Genomic DNA, 24114 nt, shown 5'->3' with positions numbered 1-24114 from the left:
GGGTTGCCTGGTACATGCTTTCTGAACAGGAGAGCGAGGGGAGGAGGAACTGATGCAGAGACTCACCACAGACCTGAGTCTTGGCAGGAAGGAGAGAGTGGAGGGAGCCCGGGGCTGAAGAAGACAGGGGGCAGGGGTGCTAGAGATGCCTATCTTCTTTCACAAACCTTCTGTGCTGGCCTGCTCCCAGAGTACCATCCAGAAAGCCTCTTCAAGAAACCCATTACAAGTGACCACAAAGGATGCCCATGCCAAGACGTGCATTCTGAAGGAGGTGTGCACCAAAGCTTTGGTGGGTAGGAAGTTGCCGCACCACCCAGCTCCAGCACCGGTGGGAGCTGATTCCAGCCCAGCCACTCCTCATGGCTTTTACAGGGCCCTGCTGGGCCTTGAGGATCTGGTTTGAAAATCATCGCTCTATCTCAATCCAATCAATGGAAAACTGAATTTCAAATGCATCTTCCTTCAAACAAACAAAACAACAACAACAACAACAAACCAGGGTGAAAAAGAGCACACTGTGGCTCTCAACACAGCTTTCATCTTGCTCCCTGGATTCTGCCATTCCCGGATGTGCTTGCACAGAGCCAGCTGCTCAGATTTCCCCAGTGAATGCAACCAGTTACCAGACTGTGACAGGTGCATGGATCCCAGTACCTTCTCTCAAACATCCATGCTTGGAGGAAAATGTGGCAGCTTTCTTCCCAGCTGGGGCTCTGCCTGGGCGCCCACCCTTTCTCATCAAGCAGCCCTTCATCTGAATCCCAGTTCATCTAGGATGTGAACCTGCATGTGGGGTGTGCTAAGATCCAGGCGGGCTAATGATCACTAATGATGCTTCCTATCCGACCCAGCAAGGCACACAAGGACAAAACTCCACCTACGGATCCAGCTGCATGCCTGAGTTTTGAGTACACAGCCAAAGAAAAAAGCATGCTCACGTCGTCCAGAAAAAAAAGGAAACCTGGGGAAAAAAAAAAAAAAAAAACCACAATAGTGAGAAAGGGGGTCTAAGTTTCCTCGGAGGTCCTCAACTGTCTGTAGAAGTGCCCCACCCAGAACCCAAAATGAAATGAAGTACCCCGCCCCTGGTCAGGGTCCTGTCTTATTTATTATCCAGACACACGTATCAGAGTCTGTTAACATCCAGTTGTGGGAACAGCAGCAAGCAGTACACCAGGAGCCACAGGAAGAGAATAAAATACATCATATCCGGCTGCTGGACAAGCTGTGTCAGAGAGTCGCTCTGCGGGCTGTGGCTCCCCAGTGACATGGTTTCTCCTGAGCTGTTGGCCTTCCTACAGAAGGAACACAGAGGAAAGGCAGTTACCAAGCAGGTTCCCAGGAGAGTGGATCCCACCCAGTGCTACCCGTCTCTCCCTGGCCCCCACTCCCTGCCTGAAGACCTGAAGGCTCCCCAGCACCAGGTCCAGGTAGGCCCCACACTGTGTGTGCTGACCCAAACCAGTGGGTTGGGCCAACAAGACAGTCCCTCGAGCTTTTGCACACACTCTGTTCATCTCCATAACATCAGGTGGGAGGAGCTAGCAGTGCCATTCTGCAGATGGACACACTGAGGCTTTCGGGTGGAGTGACTTGCCCAAGGCCAAGGGATTACTTGGCGACAGAGCTGGCACCTAGGCCAGGTCTCCTGGGACACCTTTCTTGATGCCACAGTGCTCTCAGAGAGTGGCATGGAGTTAGATACTGATGGTTCGCTGCTGTTTGTAACAGAGGGGACCCCATAGGTCATCTAAGGGATGAAGCATCCCTGATAGCAGATCATTTTAAATCATCTTTCAGAAAGAAACAAACAAAGACCTCTCCCATTCCCCACAGTTTTGTTTTGGCTTTGGAATATTACCTTTAAAATAGTTACTAGATTTGATTTCAGTCAGATTTACCTTCCTGCTTTTATTTTATAGGCGGTAGTGTTAAAATGCCATTTTGGTTTTGCCTGGTGGACAATAGGGAAGCCCAGAAGGTTTTGCCTGGCGGATAATAGTGACGCACAGAAGATGCTGGAAACCAACCCCAGACCTGAGTTTCCAGAGGAAAGGGTGAGGTAGGGACCAGGAGCTGGGGCTGGGGCCTCTGCTTGGAGCTGCATGTAGAGAAGCCTGCAGTGTAAGCTTCTTAGGGGGTTTCGTGCCATGTAATGGAGATTACGAGAGGCTAAAACCACTTGTCCCAGTACTATCTCCTGATAGCAGGAGTGAGGGGCTGGGTGGGATTAAACATCTGCCGCCATCTACATACTGAATGATAAATACCCACATGATGGTCTTTTTAAAAAAGCTATCCACAGAAACAATTTAAACTACATACTTTTTATAGAGACAGGGTTTCTCTGTGTTGCCCAGACTGGTCTCAAACTCCTGGCCTCAAGCAGTACCCCCTCCTTGCCTCCAAAGTGCTGGGATTACAGGCATGAGACACCACATGCAGCCTAAACCATATTTTTTATTATAAAGGTAATAAATGCTCAATGTAGACAACTGAAAACATGCCTGCATTTCTCAACTTTATAGGTTCTATTTTCAACATCTCTATCTCCTAAGAGCAAAAAGGATTATTTTCCTATGAGCATGTCCAGCCTAGTTGAAAACTTGAATTAGTATTTCCATTTCATGGCAGGGGAAAGGAGCTGTCTTGCTTCTTTTTTAGCAGCCAGAGGGATGGGGTTCTAAGGACCAGACTCTTGAGTGTTGGGTAATATTCAGACAGAGACTTCCGATTCCAGTCATCTAAATCCTTCCAAGCCAATTCAAATCTGTGGTGAGTAAATAAAACTTTTTAAAAATAGAAACATAAAGCAATCCTATGACTTCAACAAGAATGGGGATGTCTCAGAATTGTAAGAGTTCGAGAAGTTTTTCTGGTTCCCTATGTTTTAAATGGGCAGGTTTCCAGCAATTCAGCAACATGAGGCTAGGCCAGCAGTTCTCCGACAGCAAGAGATACTTTCATAGACTTCCTGGCATGTTTGCTTTCTCTCTTCATGTCTGCTCTGATGCCATAAAACTGTAAAATCAGCTCAGTGAGCTTCTGAGTATTGTACCTGCAGTGGCGACAGTGAACAGACAGGCGTCAGGGACTACAGCATTGCGGAGGTGGGGGACACATAGCCTCACAAGACCACCACCTCTTCTCCTGCCTGGCCCTCCCTTTGCTAACTACCTTATACCACTAAACCACCCTATACCGTACACCACTCATTTAAACAAAGCAGCAGGCTCAGAACCCAGACCGGTCTTTAAACTGACTCATTTTCAGAACCAGGCCCTGCCCATCAGTGTTAAATTAATATCTACTTTTCCTTTCTACTCATATTCAATTTACATCATTTTCTCTGGAATAGTTATTTCCTTGCATTATCCCAAATTATTAATACTGCTATCAACAGAGCAGTGGGAGAAGAACCACCCCTGTAAGGCAGGCTGCAGAATGGAAAAACATTTTATTACAAGCCCCACAAAACCTGAAGTAAAGCCACCAACCTGGTTAACATTCGGTTTCTTCTGTCATCCAGATCTGCTGCGTTCCTCAACTGAACATAGCTAAAATGATCCTACAGTGAAATTTATAAACAAAACCCCCGCAACCCAATTAGTAAAGATGAAATCTCTGAAACAGAAAATAAAACGATTTTAAACACACAAAGCCGAGCATGCCGTGCATTTCTCAATACTGTCAGCACCTAGATCCAAAATCAAAGCACTACATAATATACATTCCTCTACTTCCTCCCCCAAGCCCCTCCCTTGTGAGCAAGAGAATCCCTACCACCCGGAACCCGAATTGGGGTGTGCTGCTCCGGGTTCTAACACATCTGGTACTAAGCATGTGAGAGTGCCCATCGGACCTCCACTCATGTTGCACCTCTGTCTTTGAATGTGATCTTTCTGGGTGTGTGTGGGGGGGGGTCCAGGCGGGGCGTTTGGGATGCGTTTTTGTAACAAAGAGGCCTTTGGGCTTTAAAATCATCACTTTATTTACATCCCTTATTGCCCAAACCGGACATCCGACTGGACTGTGCTTAATGACAAGGTTTCAATTTGCTTGTCTTCTATCCAAAAGTATAGCTGTTGCACGTCAGTAATTTCAAAGCTCTGGGCTGGGGAGGAGGAAGGATGGAAAAGAATTGATTAGCAGGGGCCGTGCGGAAAAAGAAGAAATTCACATACTAACCGATTCCGAAGACCTATTAGTATGTCGTTGAATGTAAATGCTGGAGTCACTGTGACTAGTCCTGAAAAACAAACACACGTTTTCAAATGGTACCACCTGGAGCTCTTCATGGCTCAGTTGTACGGTCACCCCTATCCTGGGGCTTCCACATATGGATTTGGGCAAGAGCGACAAATTCACACCCAGGGACAGAAATGAGATTTTATCTAATACCCCTACTTGGGTTGGAGAGTGCTTACAAATAGGATGGATATTAGTGACACACACACTGGGCCCTCATCTACAAGAAAAAACGAAGTCAGGATTTTAAATAGAAAGCAAGCCACATATTCTTAAAAATCATAGCATTTGGATCAGCAAGTAACCCAAGCATACCGATGTGTTGGGACTCACCAGAGGTTCTCCGTAATTAGTCAGACCTGGGCCTAGACCAGGCTGCCCCGACTCTCTACCTGCATCTGAGGTCCCCATTAGTCAGACCTGGGCCTAGACCAGGCTGCCCCGACTCTCTACCTGCCTCTGAGGTCCACAATGTGCAAGTGGGAATGCCTGCCTCGCACTTTTCATGTTCCACCCAGTCCTAGCGGAATGGAGGGTGACGTCATATTTCCTTGAAGGATGGAGCCCTGCCTTCAACCCCTGTGGCTGACCTCTTTCTCCCTCTCCTGAAGCCCCCAGGCCTAGCAGACTCCATTGCATAGTGGCTGCTCAAGGATTCTCTGAGAATTAACCTGCTTCCGGAGAAGCTGAGCAGTTGGGCAGATCCCCTGGGCTGTTTGTGCAAAGCGTTCACCGGCACTGACAGCAGAGCCCAGCGACATGTGAAGATCACAGATGACTGCTAGACAGTCACACCCAGGGGCAGGGACAGACACGCTGGGAGTCAAAGGCCAAATGGGCAGCAGCCTTCTGTTGTGCCTTGGCCCTCCTCCGCCTGCCTCTGTTTCCCCAAGGTCCAGGCACAGAAGCAAGGCAGAGGGAGGTGGAAAGCCAGGCACCCGCCAGCAACTCCTGTGGCTCTGTCTGTATGGGCTTCTCCCTGCCCCTTCCCAAATGCGTATCTCAATAATTCTCTGTGGCAGCTTGCATTACTCACATCATCACAGGCAACAAGGGGGCACAAAAACAATGTGGACTGTGGAGTGGGACATATCTGAGTCCAAGACTCCCTAGCTCTGCCATCTCCTAAGCTGGGAAAGTGACCTGGCCCCAGACCTTCTTTGTTTGCTATATGAGGCACAGTCCCACCAGTGTGTCTACAGGCGACATGAGAATGAATGAGAAAATGAGTGTGGAGTGCCTCGACACAGTAAGGGCTTGATCAACACTGACTGACTATTGTGATGATGAGAGAGGGGAGAGACCAGGGTCTTCTGATTTTCAGCAGTTACACATTTTCCCAGGGACAAATCTGGCTCATCTGGTGGCCTTGGAGTGACAGAGCAGAGGTGTGCTATGAGATTCCTGTAGATCAGTTAAATCTCATTATCCTCCCAGCTCCCTACTTCTCCTAAGCTAGATCAAGCATCCTTACTTCCTTGGAACGGGAATTGTGGAAGAAGCCATAAGGTTAATAAGATGTCCAGCTTCCAGGTGCCAGACGTTAAAGATCTCCTTTGTGGAAAGGTGGATATGCTTGAAGTCCTTGAGATGCTTATAAAGTGAAGTTTGTTCAACTGCAGTTGTCTGGGGGCCAGAAGGCAGCCAACAGAGGCTCCAAGTCTACCGCGTTCACCCCAGTGCCTACCTATGGTTCAGACACCCACTGCTCACTCACTGCCAGCTTCCACTCAAAGGTTTGAAGAGTGAGGAGAGAAGGCAAGCTTCCCATCCTTCCCATTTTGCTCCTCATGAGGTCTGGTAATGGTGAGGGTGGGTGGGGGAACCCAGGTGTAGAGAATGAGGACTCTACATGAAGCTGTGTTTCCCTTGCTGTCCAATCCCATGCCTGCACCTCCCACCCCATCAAATCCGAAACTGCAAATGACCCTGTAACTCTCTGGCTCCACCTTAAGGGTGAAAAGAGATGAATACAATACCTGGAAGGAATGCAGTGGTCACTAGTGTCTTCTTCTAGGTCATCTGAGGATTGAATACTTCCAGGTGCTACAAATAGTGAATTTTCTACGTGGTCCACATGTTTCCTTTTTTCCTTTTTCTTACTACTGATTGATTCTTTCGTTACATTTCCTTCTAGGGGGTTTGCTATGTTTTCCGGGTTTGGGGATTCCTGGGACTGAAAGAACAACCAAATCCAAGTCAGTAGGTCATACTGCAGTGTAAAGTAGGTGACACCACCCAGCAGTGCTCTGCTCAGGCCCAGCCAGGGCGTCCCTTCCAATTCTGTCTGTTCCCTGATCCTCCTCATGAAACCCCTGCAGCACAGCCTGCACGAGAGACAAGTCCACCCCAACTCCCGCCCCGGTACAGAATTCAAATTCTACAAATTGATGGAGTTAAAACAATATAGGTTCTAGAGTCAGCAATCTGATTTCAAATCCTGGCTGAGTCAGCTCTGCAACCCTGAGTGACTGATGTTATCTTTTTGAGCCTCAGTTTATTTGTTGGTGAAATGGGTCCGATAATTATTAACCACGTCCCACTATTCCACAGGATTTCCTATAAATCATGTCTCTAATTAGTTGTGTGTGGTGGTGCCTGTGGTCCCAATTACTTGGGAGGCTGAGGTGGGAGGACTGCTTGGGCCTGGGAGGCAGAGGTTGCAGTGAGCTGAGATCATGCCACTGCACTCCAACCTGTGAGTGAGACCCTGTGAAGAAGGAAGAAGAAAAGAAGAAGGAGGAGGATGAAGAAGAAGAAGGAAGAAGGAGGAGGAAGAAGAAAGAAAGGAAAAGAAAAAAAAGAAAAATAAAGGATAGAAAAAAGGAGAGAAGAAAGAGAGAGGAAAGAAAAGAAAGGAAAGAAAGAGAAAGAAAGAGAGGAAAGAAAGAAAGAAAGAGAGAGAGAGAGAAAGAAAGAAAGAAAGAGAAAAGGAAGGAAGGAAGGAAGGGAGAGGAAGAGAAGGGCTCTTACAGTGAGCAGTGGCTGAATCCTTCACAATCATTATCCATTTAAACAAAGGAATAAATCCTGGAAGCTAGGTGGGCCAAAGGGTGCAAAGGTGGCCTATCGGTTTGGAGAGGCACACAGGCAGGTGTAGTGTTTTCAGGATGCCATCTTCACTGTGCCTTTGGCCAAAGATGGATGGTAGTGCAACATGTCTAGCATGTATCTGGTAATGAAGATTCTTTGACCTCTGTCTGCACCAGGCACTCTGAACCCTGTCAGCAAGGCTACCGAGTGAAACGCAGGAGCATGGTCATTGTTGGAGCCACCTCTCAAGAATTATTTCAGGGGCTGGAAGAACCTGTTCAACAGGTGTCAGAATAAGAGCATTAGAGTGGCCAGGCCATTGTGCCCCAGGAGAACAAAGCTCCATGCAGGAATGAAAAGCTGCGCTTAGCAATCTGAAATGACAGTCTCACAGGCTGCCCTCGTCAACGGTCAAACGCCACCATTTCTGAAAGGTGGAACAAGCAGAGGGCTTATGTATTTTTTTGAGACCAGAAAAAAAAAATTGCCATTTTCTAGTCTCTTTGGCTAGGAAAATATCTTTTTTTTTTTTTTGAGATGGAGTCTTGCCCTTGTCTCCTAGGCTGGAGTGCAGTGGCGTGATCTCGGCTCACTGCAACCTCTGCCTCCTGGGCTTAAGTGATTTTTCTGCCTCAGTCTTTCAAGTAACTGGGATTACAGGCACCTGCCACCATGCCTGGCTAAGTTTTGTATTTTTAGTAGAGACAGGGTTTCTCCATGTTGGCCAGGCTGCTCTCGAACTCTTGACGTCAACTCAGGTGATCCACCCACTTCGGCCTCCCAAAGTACAGGGATTACAGGAGTGAGCCACTGCTCCCAGCCTCTTTTTTTTTTTTTTTTTTTAAAGGAAGGGAAGGTATCAGAGAAATGCTCCATCCCCTCTCCTTGTCTGCCAGAAGGCAAGACTCCCAGACCTCACCTTGGGCTCATCAAATGGGCTGTACCCTCTCCCTACCTAGCCTAGTTCTAGGCTCCCCAAAACCCCCATGCAGCCTTTCTAGATCTGGGTGGCAGCCTCCTTCTGTTGAACCCTGAATCCCTTTGCTGGGCCCATCTCTCATGGCTGAGGCCACATTCTCTCATAGTACAGTTACGGGGGACTCTGTCTCCCACATTAGACACTGAAGGCAGGATTTTCCTTCTTTCTTTGATCTTCCCGGCAGTGCCAGATGCATCGCTTTCCATGGGGTTGGATGAGTAAGCAGGTGAGCTCATGGAGGAGCTGGAGAGGCTGAGCCCAGGCCCTTCTCCTCCCTGGCTGTCTTGCCCTGGATGCCCTGTGTGCCCTGTATCCAGCAGGGCATGGCCAATGTGGTTTCGGACTCACCTGCTGGATCCCCGAGTGCTGCAGCAGGGAGAAGCACTTACTAATGCGGCATCTGCAGGAGGAGCCTCCCCATCAGGCCAGGCCCAGGCACCCCCTTTCACTGATCACTCCAGTGGCCCTTCGTGAGCTGCTGGGCCAGATGAAGTGGGCACACAAGTGGCAGATAAGAATGTGACCAGCTGCTCAAGCTCAGAAGAGTACATGTCCCCTTATCCTATTTACATACCCATTTCAAACCACAGAAACCAAAGATTAGTGCCCATGAGGCAAAGTCCTTTAAAAAAATCAAAACTGGAGTCAAACATGAGGGCTTCTTCTGTTTCTCCTAATTTACTGCAGAAGAACAGGTTAGCGTTCACTAAGTGCATGCTAGATGTTAGCTACGATGACTATTTTTTTCTTTAACTTTCTAATGCCTATGTTAGTGGTAAGTTATGAGAGAACATCACACACAGGGGACTGTGGGGGTGGAGGGCTAGGGGAGGGATAGCATTGGGAGAAATACCTAATGTAGATGATAGGTTGATGGATGCAGCAAACCACCATGGCACACATATACCTACGTAACAAACCTGCATGTTCTGCACATGTACCCCAGAACTTAAAGTATAAGAAAAAAATTTTATATGTATATATATATATGTTTTTCAATTGTTATTTTAGATTTGGGGGATACATGTGCAAATTTGTTACGTAGGTACATTGCATGATGCTGAAGCTTGGGGTAATTATCTTCCAACCCCCCAAGCAGCCGTGTCAACTTGGAGACCCTTGGGAGTCACAGTGAAGAAGGCCTGGATTTCAAGCCCTCCCCACCCCTCTCAAAGGCTTCCATCATTCCCCACAACCTCTTCTATCTCCCACACTATGAGGTTCCCTTGGCTGCAGTACCCAACGGTCAGTACACTATTCTCAGTACCTGGGCAATGGGGTCATGAAGGCTGACTCCAGCCTTGAGTTTTAAAGGACTTTTTGTTAGTTTGTTTCTTCCTTTATTGGCTTTTTTTCCTTTTTGTTATTTTTTAATTTTACTTTAAGTTCTGGGATACATGTGCAGAGTGTGCAGGTTTGTTACATAGATATACCTGTGTCATGGTGGTTTGCTGCACCCATCAACCCGTCATCTAGGTTTTAAGGCCCACATGCATTAGGTATTTGTCCTAATGCTCCCTCTCCCCTAGCCTCCCACCCCCCGACATTGTATGCTGTTCCCCTCCCTGTGTCCATGTGTTCTCATTGTCCAGTTTCCACTTATGAGTGAGAACATGCAGTGTTTGATTTTCTGTTCCTGTGTTAGTTTGCTGAAAATGACGCCTTCTGGCTTCATCCATGTCCCTGCAAAGGGGATCAACTCATTCTTTTTTATGGCTGCATAGTATTCCATGGTGTGTGTGTGTATATATATCACACATTTTCTTTATCCAGTCTATCACTGATGGGCATTTGGGTTGGTTCCATGTCTTTGCTATTGTAAATAGTGCTGCAACAAACATATGTGTGCATATATGTCTTTAGAGCAGAATGACTGATATTCCTTTGGGCATCTATCTCATAATGGGATTGCTGGGTCAAATGGTATTTCTGGTTCTGAAATCAGACTGAGGAATCACCACACTGTCTTTCATAATGGTTGAACTAATTTACAGTCCCACCAATGGTGTGAAAACATTCCTATTTCTCCACAGCCTCGCCAGCACCTATTGTTTCCTGACATAATCGCCATTCTTACTGGTGTCAGATGGAATCTCATTGTGGTTTTGATTTGCATTTCTCTAATGATCAGTGATGGTGAGCTTTCTTGATTTTTAAAGGACTTTTGCCTGTTGGGCACTAATCTTTGGTTTCTGTGTTAGAAATAGGTGTGTAAACAGGGTAAGGGAGATGCGCTCTTCTGATCCCACTGCCCAGGTACTGAGAATAGTACACAATGGTTAGTTTTCCAGCCCTTGCCCTGCGACAATGACTGCTTTTGAAATCATTTCTGCCCCTCCTCTGCTGGACCCTCAGAGGTGACCTCACTTGATCCTCAGAGCATCCCTGTGAGTAGGGCCAGGACTGGGGAAAGCCATTGAAGTGCCCATGTGCAGGATTTCAGGAGGTGCTCACTCTCGGGTGCCAACCCTGCATTTGCCCGAGCCTCACAGTGGGTGCCTCTTTGAATTTTGCACCATGGGAGTCCCAAGGGAAGCCCCCTCATCGCTATTTTATGGAGCAAGAAGCTGAGCTTTAGACCAAGAACTGTCAAGTTTCCCAGGCAGTACCCAGGATTCCCAAATCCCACGGTTGAGTACCTGATGGCTGTCCATGGGGTCATTCTCTTTGGTCTCCCTTTGCTGGTGGTCCTCATGGGGGGCCGGAGGAGCAGGTTCCGAGGCTGGTGTGGTACCCGCACCACTCCTGCTGAGACACAGCACCTGGTCACTGGCACTGGGGAGGCTCGCGCCTGGCACCGAGGAACTGGAGCTGCTCTGAGAGCCATCGGCCTCCTCCTCCCTGGAGTCCAGGTCTGGCATATAGCCCTCTGGCTCTTCGAGATCCATTTCTTCGTTTTTTAGATCCTCCGGGTCTTCTGCATAAGCCTCCAAAACTGCAGCCAGGGGAACCTCATAGTGTGGGAAATAGAAGAGGTCGTGGGGAATGACGGAAACCTTTGAGAGGGGTGGGGAGGGCTTGAAATCCAGGCCTTCTTCGCTGTGACTCCCAAGGGTCTCCAAGCTGACACGGCTGCTTGGGGGGCTGGAAGATAATTCCTCGCCCACACCCTGGAGGTCATCGTCTTCTCCCTCTTCCTCATCATGAGGACGGGTGGACTTTCTCTTGGCCTTTTCATGCACCTCTGGCTTTTTATCCGTTGGCGTCTCTTCTGGGGCTGCAGGACAGCCTTCAGCTTCTTCTCCGGAGTCCTGGTGAGGTTCATGTTTGTCTGTCTTAACTTGAGGCTCTGGAGAATCTTCCTTTTTGTGAGCAGATTTAGTACTCCTTTTACCTCGTTTTTCAGCATGATTCTCAAAAGCCTCAGCATCCTCGTCAGGTTTTGTCTCATGAGGTGAAGGAACTTCGTTGAAAGCCTGGCTGGTAGAAGCAAAATCTATTAGGTCGCTGTTAAATTTTGAGGCTCTTAATGGGATGGCTTCAAAATAGTCTCCCTCCTCGAAAGCTTCTACGGTCATCAGGTTAACCTTGATCTCGAAGGAATCGGCCATCACAGTGTTTTCTCCTGGGGGTGAAAGAGAGTGACTCTCTTCATCGTGGTGGGCTGTACTCTCTAGAGCGCCATTGTAGGAGGAAGACTGAGAATTACTGATCGTGTCCTCTGCCAAAAAAATGTCACCAGGGACCTTGTCAGAGGAGGATTCTGGAATCTTCAAGGACTCCTGTTTCTGTTCCTTTTCCGCAGCAACCTCAACTGCCAAGACATGTCCATCCTGCCTCAATGATTCCTTTGCCACTCTTGGGCTCCCTTCAAAGCAAAGGGACAGGTTCTTCCTGCAGGAAGGATCCTTGTAGGTGTCAGTCTCAAAGTGAACTGTTTTCTTGATTGGCAAAGAGTTGGACCTCCCGCTCTCCTTTCTGGATGATAAACTGGAGGATTCTGGAGATGGCTCACTGATGTCGCTGGTCTTACCTGGGCCCCCTTGCAGGACCTGGTCAATGATCTGGTGCATGAACTCGGTGGAGCTGTCTGACAGTGCATGGCTGGAAACACCATCCAGGCGGAATTCCTTCATGCTCTCGGGCTTGTCACAGACAAAGACTTTGGAGGGTGGTGGGTGGCTGGTTTTGTGGTTAACAGTGTAGGTATGCTCTCCATTTTCAGTCAGAACGAAGACTTTGCTCTCCTGTTCAGAAGGAGTTTCTTTGATGCGAACAAAAGTGGATTCAATAGGAACTTCTTTATCTGAATCGAAAATATCTTCCTGCAAAAAAAAAAAAAAAAAAAAGAATAACAACAACAAAAAAACACAGAGCAACATGAATAAGAAGACGGTTTAAGTACAACCCATATCCACCTTTCCCAAAACACAAACAAAAATGGAAAAAGCCACTTCAAACCAATGCAAAGTGTTCTAAGATGTAAATGGTTGTTCCTGCTGAAATATGAAAACATCAGATAAACAAAAAATATAAAACACCATTTTTTTAAAAAGCTATGGATGTAAGGAATCTCAATAAACCAAGCTCTAAAGAAGGACAATCCCCTCTAAAGTGAGCAGAGATTGTCAGCCACTTCACGCTTGAAGACCATGTTGCCTAGTCTGGGTATGGCTTTGGAGAAGAGCTAATCCACCTGAGATAAGGAAAGGTCAGCCAAATCTTTATTGATTGTGTGGACTGGTATGAGAGAGTGAATGTGGAAGGACTCCAAACACACAAGCAATTCTCTTCATCCACACAGGGAATTTTGCTGTGTAAGAGCCAGCTGGGGGCAGGGCTGAAAAGCAGAAAATGACTTTGTGGTACAGAAGCACTTGACTCCCAATGCACTGATAGAGTGAACTGACTTCAGTCTCAAATCATTTAAAACCAGAGAGAAGAAATTAAATAAAACTGCGACACAGCTCCTATTGACTGATATGATCAAAACAACAGCTCCTCATCTTACGCACTTGTTTGGGAAAGCGCTATATTTCCTGAGGGAAAAAAATGACATCTACTTCAACCTCTATCGTTCTTTTATATACTAAGTTTGACATAAAATAATTACAAGACATGAAGAGGCAGGAAAACAAAATCCACAATCAAGAGAAGAAATAATCACTAGATATAGACCCATATATGACCCAGAGTTGGAATTCGCAAGCAAAGACTCTAGAATAACTAATCTATGCTACAAGCAATACAAAAAAAAAAAAAATAGTTATTCAGGCTCAAAGAACACAATCTCAGATATAAACCCTACAGGAGGGAATGAACAGTACTGGAAACGGTAAATACACGGTCAATATAAAAGACTACTTCAAAGTTTTCTTAAAAAGCCTACTAACTATTTAGAGCAAAAATAGCAAAGTATTGAGGATTAAAACATATGTAGAAGTAAATGACAACATAGTAGCAAAAATAATGGAGATGAAGTGAGTAAAATTATATACGTGATATATATAAAATACATAAAAATATGTAAAATATGCATTGTACTTGAAGTAGTATATTAATTTAAGGTAAGCTGATGTATGTTAAAGATGAGTATTATAATCACTAGAATAGCTACTAAAAAGATAAAACAAGGTGATGTGGTTAAAAAACCAATAAAGAGGGCCGGGTGCGGTGGCTCACGCCTGTAATCCCAGCACTTTGGGAGGCCGAGGCGGGCGGATCACAAGGTCAGGAGATCGAGACCACGGTGAAACCCCGTCTCTACTAAAAATACAAAAAAATTAGCCGGGCGAGGTGGCGGGCGCCTGTAGTCCCAGCTACTAAGGAGGCTGAGGCAGGAGAAGGGCGTGAACCCAGGAGGCGGAGCTTGCAGTGAGCCGAGATCGCGCCACTGCACTCCAGCCTGGTGGACAGAGTGACACTCCGTCTCAAACAAACAAAAAAAAACCCATAAAGGGGATAAATGTACACAAAAGAAATTCTTGAATAATCCCCAAAAAGTTAAGAAGGAAGAACAATAGAGTATAGAACATATCAGACCAATGGAAAACAATAACCAAGATGCTAGATTAAACCCATATAAATGTATGAAAAACATACTGATTAAGTATAAATACAAGACCCAACTGTATACTGTTTATAAGAGACATACTTTAAATATAAGTATACATACACTGAAAGGAAAAAGAATGGAAAAAGTATCACACAAGCACTAATCGTAAGAAAGCTGCTACGGCTATATTCATATCAGATAAAGCACACTTCAAGACAGAGGGAAATTTTATAAAAATAAAGCAATCAAGTCATCAGGAAGATATAATAAATTGTGTCTATGCACTTAACAGCATAGCATCAACATATATAAAACAAAAACTGGCAGAACTAAGAGGAGAAATACATTCACAATCACAGTTGGAGATTTTTTTTTAACATTTCTCCCCTACATTAATTGATCAGGAAAGCAGGAAAAATCAGTATAAATATAGAATATTAGAGTAGCATATTAACATATTAACAGCGTATTAAAGAATACGAGTATTCTTTTTTTTTTTTGAGACGGAGTCTCGCTCTGTCACCCAGGCTGGAGTGCAGTGGCCGGATCTCAGCTCACTGCAAGCTCCGCCTCCCGGGTTTACGCCATTCTCCTGCCTCAGCCTCCCGAGTAGCTGGGACTACAGGCGTCCGCCACCACGCCCGCTAGTTTTTTGTATTTTTTTAGTAGAGACGGGGTTTCACTGTGTTAGCCAGGATGGTCTCGATCTCCTGACTTCATGATCCGCCTGTCTCGGCCTCCCAAAGTGCTGGGATTACAGGCTTGAGCCACCGCGCCCGGCCAAGAATACGAGTATTCTTTAACTGCATAAGACACATTCTTTTCAAATGCATATGGCACATTTACCAAAAGAAACCATTTGCTGGGCCAGAAAGCTAGCAACAATGTGTGGTACGTGGTCAGGGCCCAACAAATGTTTACTGAAATGAACTAACTCAGCAGAATTGTTAAGTTCGCTGTGTGCCTGGATAAGCTGTGAATTCTCATCTGTATTCCCCTGTAGATGTAAACAGACTGTTCTGCAATGATGCACCATGTTCTAGGAACCAGGATGACTTTCTCCAGATATTATTTCTGGCTCAATCTTTTCCCATCTGCAGTTTCTGACCTCAGCATTGGGGAGATCTGTGTCAGATTTGCTCAATTTTAGCTGTGGCTTTGACTCAGTCAAATACCATATGCTTTAGTTGATTTCCAACTCTGACTACAGATTAAGAGCTCAGGGCGAATGAAAGCCCCAATGCCTAGTATTTCAAAATACAGTAACAAGCCAGGAAAACTGAATTGCAAAATAATAATCACTACTTTTTGTTTTTTGCTTAAAACAACAAAAACATGTTATGTTACAGTTCTGGACATCAGAAATCCAAAACAGGCCTCAATGGACTAAAATCAAGGTATTGGCAGGGCCAGATCCCTTTCTTTTGATTTTGTTTAAATTTTTAATTGACAAAAAATCATTATATATATTTATGGAGTATAATGTGATATTTTAAAACATGTATACGTTGTAAAATGATCAAATCTGAGAACTCAATACATTCATTGCCTCAAATATTTATCATTTCTTCGCAATGAAACCAGTTAAAATCTTCTCTTTTAGACATTTTGAAATACACAGTATATTATTCTTTCTTTCTTTTTTGTAGAGATGGGGTCTCGCTTTGTTGCCCAGGCTGGTCTTTAACTCCTGGGCTCAAGCAATCCTCCCGCTTCAGCCTCCCAAAATGTTGGGATTATAGATGTGAGTCACTGGTTACATTATCATTAACTATAGTCATCTTGCTGTGCAATAGAAACACCAGAACTGATTCCTCTTACGTAACTGTAACTTTATACCCATTGACCAAGTCACCATTATTTGCTAAACATCCACCATTGTTCCAGGCACAGTACTAGGTACTTCATATAACTGTTTATTCTTCACATAACCCTGAAATGTGGGTCATAGTTCCATTTTACAGATGACACACATTCAATAGATACACATTCAATACAGATGTGTATCAGAGAGGTCAAGTCGCCAGCCTGAGGTCACACAGCTCCAGGTGGAGAACTGGCAGTCCAGCCCAGGAATTCCTGCTTCCAAAGCGCCCTGGAAGGCGTCCATATGTGGTGCAGGGACAGGCAGGAAACACACACACAGGTGGGGGCCGGGATGAAAGCCCCGGCATGGAGGATCCTGGGAAGCTCTTCTGTACAAAACGGAGCCCCAGTTTCAGCTGCATGTTGTAAGGGAACCGAGAGCCTGAACTTTGGAAACACAGAGGGACCAAACTCCAGCTCTGTGTGTGGTAGCTGAGTGACTATGGAGAGGTCTTTAAGCCTCTTTGAGATGCTTATTTTCGTTTATAAAAGAGGATTATGATACTGAGCCATGCTGTATTGCAGGAATGGCAGGCAGCCCAGAGACACAGGGGCAAGGCAGCCAGCTAGAAAAGCAGCTCCCCTCTCCTGCAAGCATCCTTTAACTCTTTATGTTTTCGTTTTTTCTCTCTGGTACTCATAACTACCCAAAGTTATGTTTTTGCTGACTTATAACTGTTTCCTTTACTATAACAAACCTCCACAAGGCCAGGGACCTCACCCATCTAGTTTATTTCTGAGTCCCCTAAGCCAGGGGCAAGGGTTCAGTCAATTACTAAAGGATTCAAGAAAAGGCTGTCATTGCTGTCATTATTATCAGCTCGCGGTTGTGCATGGGTTGGGTGGGAGTTCAACAGGGCCAGGACAATTTCTAAAAGGTCTGATTCTGTGCCCAAAAAAACTCTGTCACCAAGTATAATCTGGAATTCTGAAAATAAAAAGTCAGGCTTTTCTTTTATTTTTATTGAGACAGAGTCTCGCTCTGTTGCCCAGGGTGGAGTGCAGTGGCGTGATCTCGGCTCACTGCAAGCTCTGCCTCTCTGTTTCACGCCATTCTCCTGCCTCAGCCTCCCGAGTAGCTGGGATTACAGGCGCCTGCCACCACAGGCTAATTTTTTATATTTTCCATAGAGACGGGGTTTCACCGTGTTAGCTAGGATGGTCTCGATCTCCTGACCTCATGATCCGCCAGCCTTGGCCTCCCAAAGTAAGGCAGGCTTTTCAATGATCATTGTCTTTTATGATTTTTAACACTGATAAAAATCTGGTAGATGCTAACATGTTCCATCTGACATCTAAAAAAATCAAGAAGCAGATCCATTTTATAAGTAAGCATCTTTTATAATCTTAATAAAGTTTGTCATGGGAAGAGGTTTGTGAGAGGCGTCACTTTCCATCCTGCTTTGAAACTTAACGCATGTTACATATAAATAGTTCCACCCTTATTTGAGGTTTTGCTTTCCGAGGTTTCAGTCACCCATGGTCAACTGTGGTCTGAAAATATTACATGGAAAACTCCAGAAATAAACAATTCCTAAGTTTCAAATGGCGTGCTGTTCTGAGTAGTGGGATGAAATCTCTCACCATCCTGCTCTGTCCTGCCTGGGACTTGACTCGTTCCTTTGTCTAGCGTATCCACGCCATCTATGCTACCCATCCATCACTCACTCCGTAGCTGTCTGGATGATCAGAGATCAGCCGTCATGATATCAAACGGCTTGTGTTCACATAACCCTTATTTTACTTAATAATGGCCCCAAACTGCAAAAGTAATGATGTTGGCCCATGGTTATAATTGTTCTATGTAACTATTAGTTGTTGTTAATCTCTTTCTGTGCCTAAGCTATTAATTAAACTTTATCGTAGGTACGTATGTATAGGAAAAAAATGAAAAAATGGTATATATAGGGTTCAGTACTATCCAAGGTTTCAAGCATTGACTGGGGGCCTTGAACTGTATCCGCTGCATATGAGGGGGGACTGCTATCATTCTGAAATTAAAATGTGGTAAGGCCATGCTCAAGGGACTTGGGAGCAACTGGCGATTTTGACTGCTACTTATACAGAGCAACGCTGCCCACGTCCCTGCTTTGTCTGATGGCCAGCAGATGGAAATGTATGGTGTCTGAATTAAAGGTAAGAAAAGCAAACATACGGCTTCCAACTCTGGAAAACGTTCTAGAAACTGTGCGACGTAAGTCACGATAGACTGCTCATCCGGTGTGTCAACCATGATGTCTGTCGAGAGAGACACAGGAATTAGCAGGAGATACAAACACACACGCTTTCAATAGTATTCCCGGATGCCTGATGGGGAAGAATCCCAAAGATCATTGAGGGTTTTTTCTCTTTATTTGCCACTTGAGGAACTTTAGGCTCAAAGAGGGCGAATCACTTGACTGAAATCTCACAGCTGGCTGAAGAATAGAGAAGCAAGGATGTAGTACCCAGGGCTTCTTATTCCCCAAATCCTGTCCCTTCTTCCTTGCTGTTCTAGTCCCTTCCACAGCGAGCAGCCAGCTCACTGCTGGTTCAATGGGCAAGGACGGTGAACCAGGCAGCCTACATATGGTACAGGGAGTCCTACGTTAGCCTAATCCACGTGGAAGGCAGCTTCACAGAGACAGCCAAACCATTTAAACAGGCATGGACTCTTCTCCTCTGTCATTCTGCTAATGAAACCCGGTCCTTAAGGAAATAATCTGGGATGCACATTGAGCTTTATTTACTAAGATGTTCACTGTGGTGTTGTTACATATAAAAGGAACTATTTCAGAAACAACCTAAATGTCTACCTAGTGAAAGAGCTAAGTACATTTTTTTTTTTTTTTGGAGACAGTCTGGCTCTGTCACCCAGGCCAGAGTGCAGTGGCACGATCTCAGCTCACTGCAACCTCTGCCTCCTGGGCTCAAGCGATTCTCCTGCCTCAGCCTCCTGAGTAGCTGGGATTACAGACTGTGCTACCACGCCCAGCTAATTTTTGTATTATTAGTAGAGATGGGGTTTCACTATGTTGGCCAGGCTGCTCTCGAACTCCTGACCTCAGGTGATCCACCCGCCTCGGCCTCCCAAAGTGCTGGGATTACATGCGTGAGCCACCACGCCTGGCCACTAAGTACATTTTACTATGCCCACTAGATGAACTATTATGCAGCCAATAAAAATATATAATAATACATTGTAGCAGTATGTAAAATACTTATGACATAATGTTAAATAAAAAAGCACAAAATTATACATACAGTAAATGATACCAATTATGTAAAAATACAATTAGAGGCATATAAAATATTGGAAAAATATCCATATGATCTGAGTGGTAGAAATATAGGAGACAAAATCTTCATTAGATTTTTCTGTATTTTCCAGATTTTCTATATGGGACGGCAAGTGGTACATTTGTAAAAAAAAATTATTAGAAAGAAAGAGAGAACCACTGCTACCTTCTGGCTCCAGGAGCCTGGGGATGTGCAGGGCATCCTGTGCGATGCTGAAGGCCTTCTCTAGATTTTCTCGTGTGGAATTTTCCAGGGCCTGTTTCATGTCCACTAGGCTGGGGTCAATGGCCTTAACCACGGCCAGGAAAGCCAGCCCACTCCTCCAGCTGCCCGCAAAGTCCTGCACCGCCACGCCATACCTGAAGGAAACACAGTAGCAGCAGCCAGGTTGCTGGTTAGGAAACAGACTCAAAGGAGCAAGGTCAGCATGCAGCAGCCGCGTGGGTTTCTGAGTGGGGCAGAGCTGCCGACCTCGCCAGGTGAAGATGCCTTGGTCCCGGAGCATGGGAGAGCTGCCCTGAACCACTCACATTTCCATTTCCAGCCAAATGGAGTAGGAGGGTATACATTGAACAAAGAGGTGAAATAGGACCCTGGGTTCCCCAATTCCCAAACACATAAAGGACCAACTGTATAGACCATTCCTTGTATCAGTGACATTGAAAACATAACAAGGACGTGCTGGGCCATAAAAATGGAACCAGAAAGACACAAGTTTGTGCCTCAGCTGTCCCCTGTGCTTCCAGTGCCATGGCCTTGGGCAAGCCAACGAGCTCTCTGAGCCTCAAATTCCACACAGTGAACTTGCTGGGGCTTTTGTGGGGAAAGTCAAGCCTGGCCCCAGAAGAATGGCCATGTCATAGGGTCAACCTAATATGCAACGTTGGGAGCCCAAGAAAGCCACTCACTAAATGACAGCTACTATTATCAGTAATAGAAATAAAAGCATCATTGTAAAAGTGAGGGGCAGAGAGCTTTCATTCTATTTTGTAAAATGGAGGCTGCCTCAATTTTTAAAAGTAAAAGTGAAGGACAAAAGGGCAGAGAATCCTGCCAGGCACTAATTTCCTTTAGAATCCATCCTGTGACTCCACCAATCCCTCAACCGTGGTCAATGAACTCTCTTAAAACAACAACAACAACAACAAAAAACCCAAGCACCTTTTTATTTAGAAAGTATTTAAGACCCAAAAGAGGTTGCAAACACAGTACAGAGAGTCCCTATTCTTTCCCCAGCTTCCTCCAGGGACAGCGTCTTATGCTACCAGGGTATGTTATCCAAACCAGAACACCAACATTGGTCCAAGATAATTATAAATTAAGCTATAGACTGCATTTGAATTTCACATTTTCACAGGTGTTAATTTTCATGGGGGTGGTGTACAGATTAATGTAACCACCACAATAGAGAAACAGAACTGTCCCGTCACCCCAAGACACTTCCTCTCCCTTACAGTCACACCCTCCTTCTACCCTAACCCCTCACAATGAACGCTTATTCTGGCTGCTTTGTATGTAAACAACATTTCATGGTGGTTCACATTTGTCAGTTTCAATCTACCCCGTGTGATCTCTCCATCAAAACCCTAAAGGTCCAGCCTCTCTTCCCTCTTTTATTTCCACACACGGGGGAGAAAGGAATCAATATTTGTGACGTGCTTAATACGGGCTGGCACTGTGCAAGGTGCTCTTTCATGGATTTCATGGATTTCGCCTAATTGTCCTGGAAGGCAGTGAGTGACAGGATACCATTTGCAGTTGGGGCTTGGAAAAGTAAATGATTTACCAGGACCTCAACCAGTCTGTATGTTGAGGAGCTGGGGCAGCCTCAAGTTGGGTAGGTTTCCACCACACTGGTCTGGCACGTGTGCCCATGGTCCAGGGGCTGTGGGCCTGCTACTGGTAAAAAGGCCTGATACAAAACTGCTCAAATCACTCTGCTGCTGGCGTGGGGTGACTCAGGGCCGGAACTTGGCTCCAGTTCCCGTCTCGATTTTGGAAGATCTGACCTAACTTTGAGTATGTTACAGCCTTTATTATTACTATTTTTAAAGTAGGTACAGACTCTGGAAGACACCCTGAAGCTTAAATGCATACAAGTCACTAAAATCCAAGAGACATGCCCATTTTGGGAGACAACACGATGAAAGTCCCTCTGATCTGTATTCAAATCTTCTCATCAGCTTTATGCAAACCAAACATTCTACAAACTGCATTTTGTGTGTACTGCAAAACCAAAAAAATGCAGTGTTTCCTGTTCTGATATTTATTTATTTTTGAGATGCAGTCTCGCTCTGTCGCCCAGACTGGAGGGCAGTAGCACTATCTCAGCTCACTGCAAGCTCTACCTCCCGGGTTCACGCCATTCTCCTGCCTCAGCCTCCGAGTAGCTGGGACTACAGGCGCCCATCACCACGCCCGGCTAATTTTTTGTATTTTTAGTAGAGACAGGGTTTCACCATGTTAAGCCAGGATGGTCTTGATCTTTTGACCTGGTGATACACTCGCCTCAGCCTCCCAAAGTGCTAGGATTACAGGTGTGAGCCACCGCGACTGTCCCCCTTGTTCTGATATTCTATATGAAGCAATGGGCACATACATAACTGGCACCTTAATAAATACTAGTTCTCCTTTCTTCTGCCTGAAAGCAGCTAGTTAAATGAAGTGGTGTGGGGAGAGGGGCTGCAGCTTACTTTCTCGTTTTCCTCTGCACCCATGCCAACAGGGCTTTGATGGCCTTCCTCTGGTCTTTCACGGATATTGCCACGCTCCTCTCTGCAGTGGGTGTGGGTGGGAAGGATGAGTCTGAGTCTGTGCCCCCTGAGCCAGGGGACAAGCTGGAAGATGGAGAGTTTCTGCTGAGGTTGCCTGTGAGCTCCTTAATCTGGAAGGAAAACGGCATTTCAGACCCCAGCAACAGACCCACCCTCTCAGCAAGCCCCTTGTCTGTCGGGTGGCCACATGAACCGTGGCTGGAGGGAACAGCTCATGCAGAATTGGTTCTCTGAATGCCGAGAAACCTTTTCTGATGGCTGTGGCAGGGGACAGGCAGTACTTGCGATGGCCTGTCCATTTCGTGCGGCTTGTGGTGCACGTAATTACACTATACAGGGAGGACTATCTTTTCCTGGAGTCTTTCCAGCTCCAGCCAGCACTTTGTATCAGGTCTTCCTGACTCAACTCGACCACCCCTTTCCTCTCACTGCCCATCACTCCCAGACTTCACTGAGCTCTTTCAAGCCCCACTGCCTCTGCTCATCCTGCCCTTGCTGCCTCAATGTCCCTTTCCTCCGTGAACTCCTCTCATGAGGACTTCTGTAAGACATGCAGAACCCTAGGCTCTACACCAGAGCTGTTAGAATCAGAATCTGTTTCAATATCACCCTTAGGCAATTCACACACACAGTAGGTTAAGTCTAGCTTAGTTTGAAGGATGAGTAGGACGTCTAACGTACTCCTACTCATCCTTCAAAACCCAGCTCTGGTGTCACTTCTTCCAGGAAGTCTTCCTTACTCCACTCCCCCATCTGAGCTAGCTGCCCCTGCTTGGAGCTCTAGCATCACCCTCTGCCATACAGGATTGACTTGTCTGTGATCCCAAAGGGTCATGAGGGCAGGGTGCTTTACTTTCAGCACATGGCACCTTGGAGAAACTCAATAGACATTTGTTAAATAAAAAAATGAAGTCCTAGGGCGGTGGATTTAAGTTCTTGACTTTTACTACCTCTTCAGGATGTTTCCAGAATCTCTGAGGAAGTTTAATAACAGATAGCAGTAATTGAAGCACACATATAACACATGGTGGCTGCTTCTTCTTCTTTTTTTTTTTTTGAGACAGGATCTCATTCTGTTGCCCAGGCCGGAGTGCAGTGGCATGATCATGTCTCACTATAGCCTTGAACTCTCAGGCTCAAGTAATCCTCCAAACTCAGCCTTCCAAGTAGCTGGGACTACAGGCACACACCACTATGCCTGGCTAATTTTATTTTTTGTAGAGATGGGGTCTTGCTCTGTTTCCAGGGCTGATGTTGAACTCCTGGGCTCAAGTGACCCTGCCGCCATGGCCTCCCAAATTTCTGGGATTGCAGGCGTGAGCCACGGTGCCTGGCCCACATGGCTTCTTTTGATGCTCACCACCTATTATGACCACTGCTCCCATTTCACAGACACAGAAACTGAGGCTCAGAGAGAGATAGTCTTTTTTTTCTTTTAAGTTCAGGGTTCACCCAGAACAGGAACTACTGTCTCCAGACCTTGTTTGTGCTCATGCTTCTCTGAAATGCAGGCATTGAGCCAAAACCCCAAGCAAATCATGCCCACGTGGATCACTTTCACTCTTGGGAGGGTAATCGAACAGTGAACCACGAGTTTCTATTCCAAAAGCGAGTGGGCTCTAGATACCAGCTCTCTCCTGACAGGGAAATGAACTTCAGCACAATTTAAAATATTATCTTCTCATGGCTTGATGGGTGCAGCAAACCACCATGGCACGTGTATACCTATGTAACAAACCTGCACGTTCTGTACATGTACCCCAGAACTTAAAGTTTAATAATAAAAAATAAAATAAAAATAAAATGTCATCTTCTTACTCCAATCACAGATCCAGTTCTTCCTCTATAAAATCTGCATTTCCAATTAGAGGCTCAAGTTGCAAAGAACGGAACAATAAGGTCTCGCCTGTTATTCTTCTTCCTCAGGCATCTTTAAT

General features: G+C 45.7%; 1 protein-coding gene across 5 annotated transcripts in view; it reads right to left on the bottom strand.

Annotated features, from left to right (window-relative positions):
* Positions 1–1092: 1092 nt before the first annotated feature.
* Positions 1093–24114, bottom strand: part of CLMN (calmin) — a 129334-nt gene continuing 106312 nt past the window's right edge. For 2 of the 5 annotated variants that reach the window (XM_033191447.1, XM_033191450.1), the window contains exons 6-14: positions 22097–22287; positions 19569–19762; positions 18280–18362; positions 10903–12528; positions 6231–6427; positions 4192–4252; positions 3501–3571; positions 2965–3061; positions 1093–1294 (exon numbers count right to left, since the gene is read on the bottom strand). In XM_033191447.1, coding sequence (XP_033047338.1) covers positions 1130–1294; positions 2965–3061; positions 3501–3571; positions 4192–4252; positions 6231–6427; positions 10903–12528; positions 18280–18362; positions 19569–19762; positions 22097–22287 — 2685 coding nt within the window. In that variant the 3' untranslated portion in view covers positions 1093–1129. Of the gene's footprint in view, positions 1299–2964; positions 3062–3500; positions 3628–3691; positions 4118–4191; positions 4253–6230; positions 6428–10902; positions 12529–18279; positions 18363–19568; positions 19763–22096; positions 22288–24114 lie in introns of those variants that run through there. The other 3 variants (XM_033191449.1, XM_033191452.1, XM_033191451.1) reach the window with 3 other exon arrangements.

Source organism: Trachypithecus francoisi, unplaced genomic scaffold (genome assembly GCF_009764315.1).
Source record: "Trachypithecus francoisi isolate TF-2019V2 unplaced genomic scaffold, Tfra_2.0 Lachesis_group3, whole genome shotgun sequence".
Lineage (NCBI taxonomy): Eukaryota > Metazoa > Chordata > Mammalia > Primates > Cercopithecidae > Trachypithecus > Trachypithecus francoisi.
This window is presented reverse-complemented; position numbering and strand designations above follow the sequence as displayed.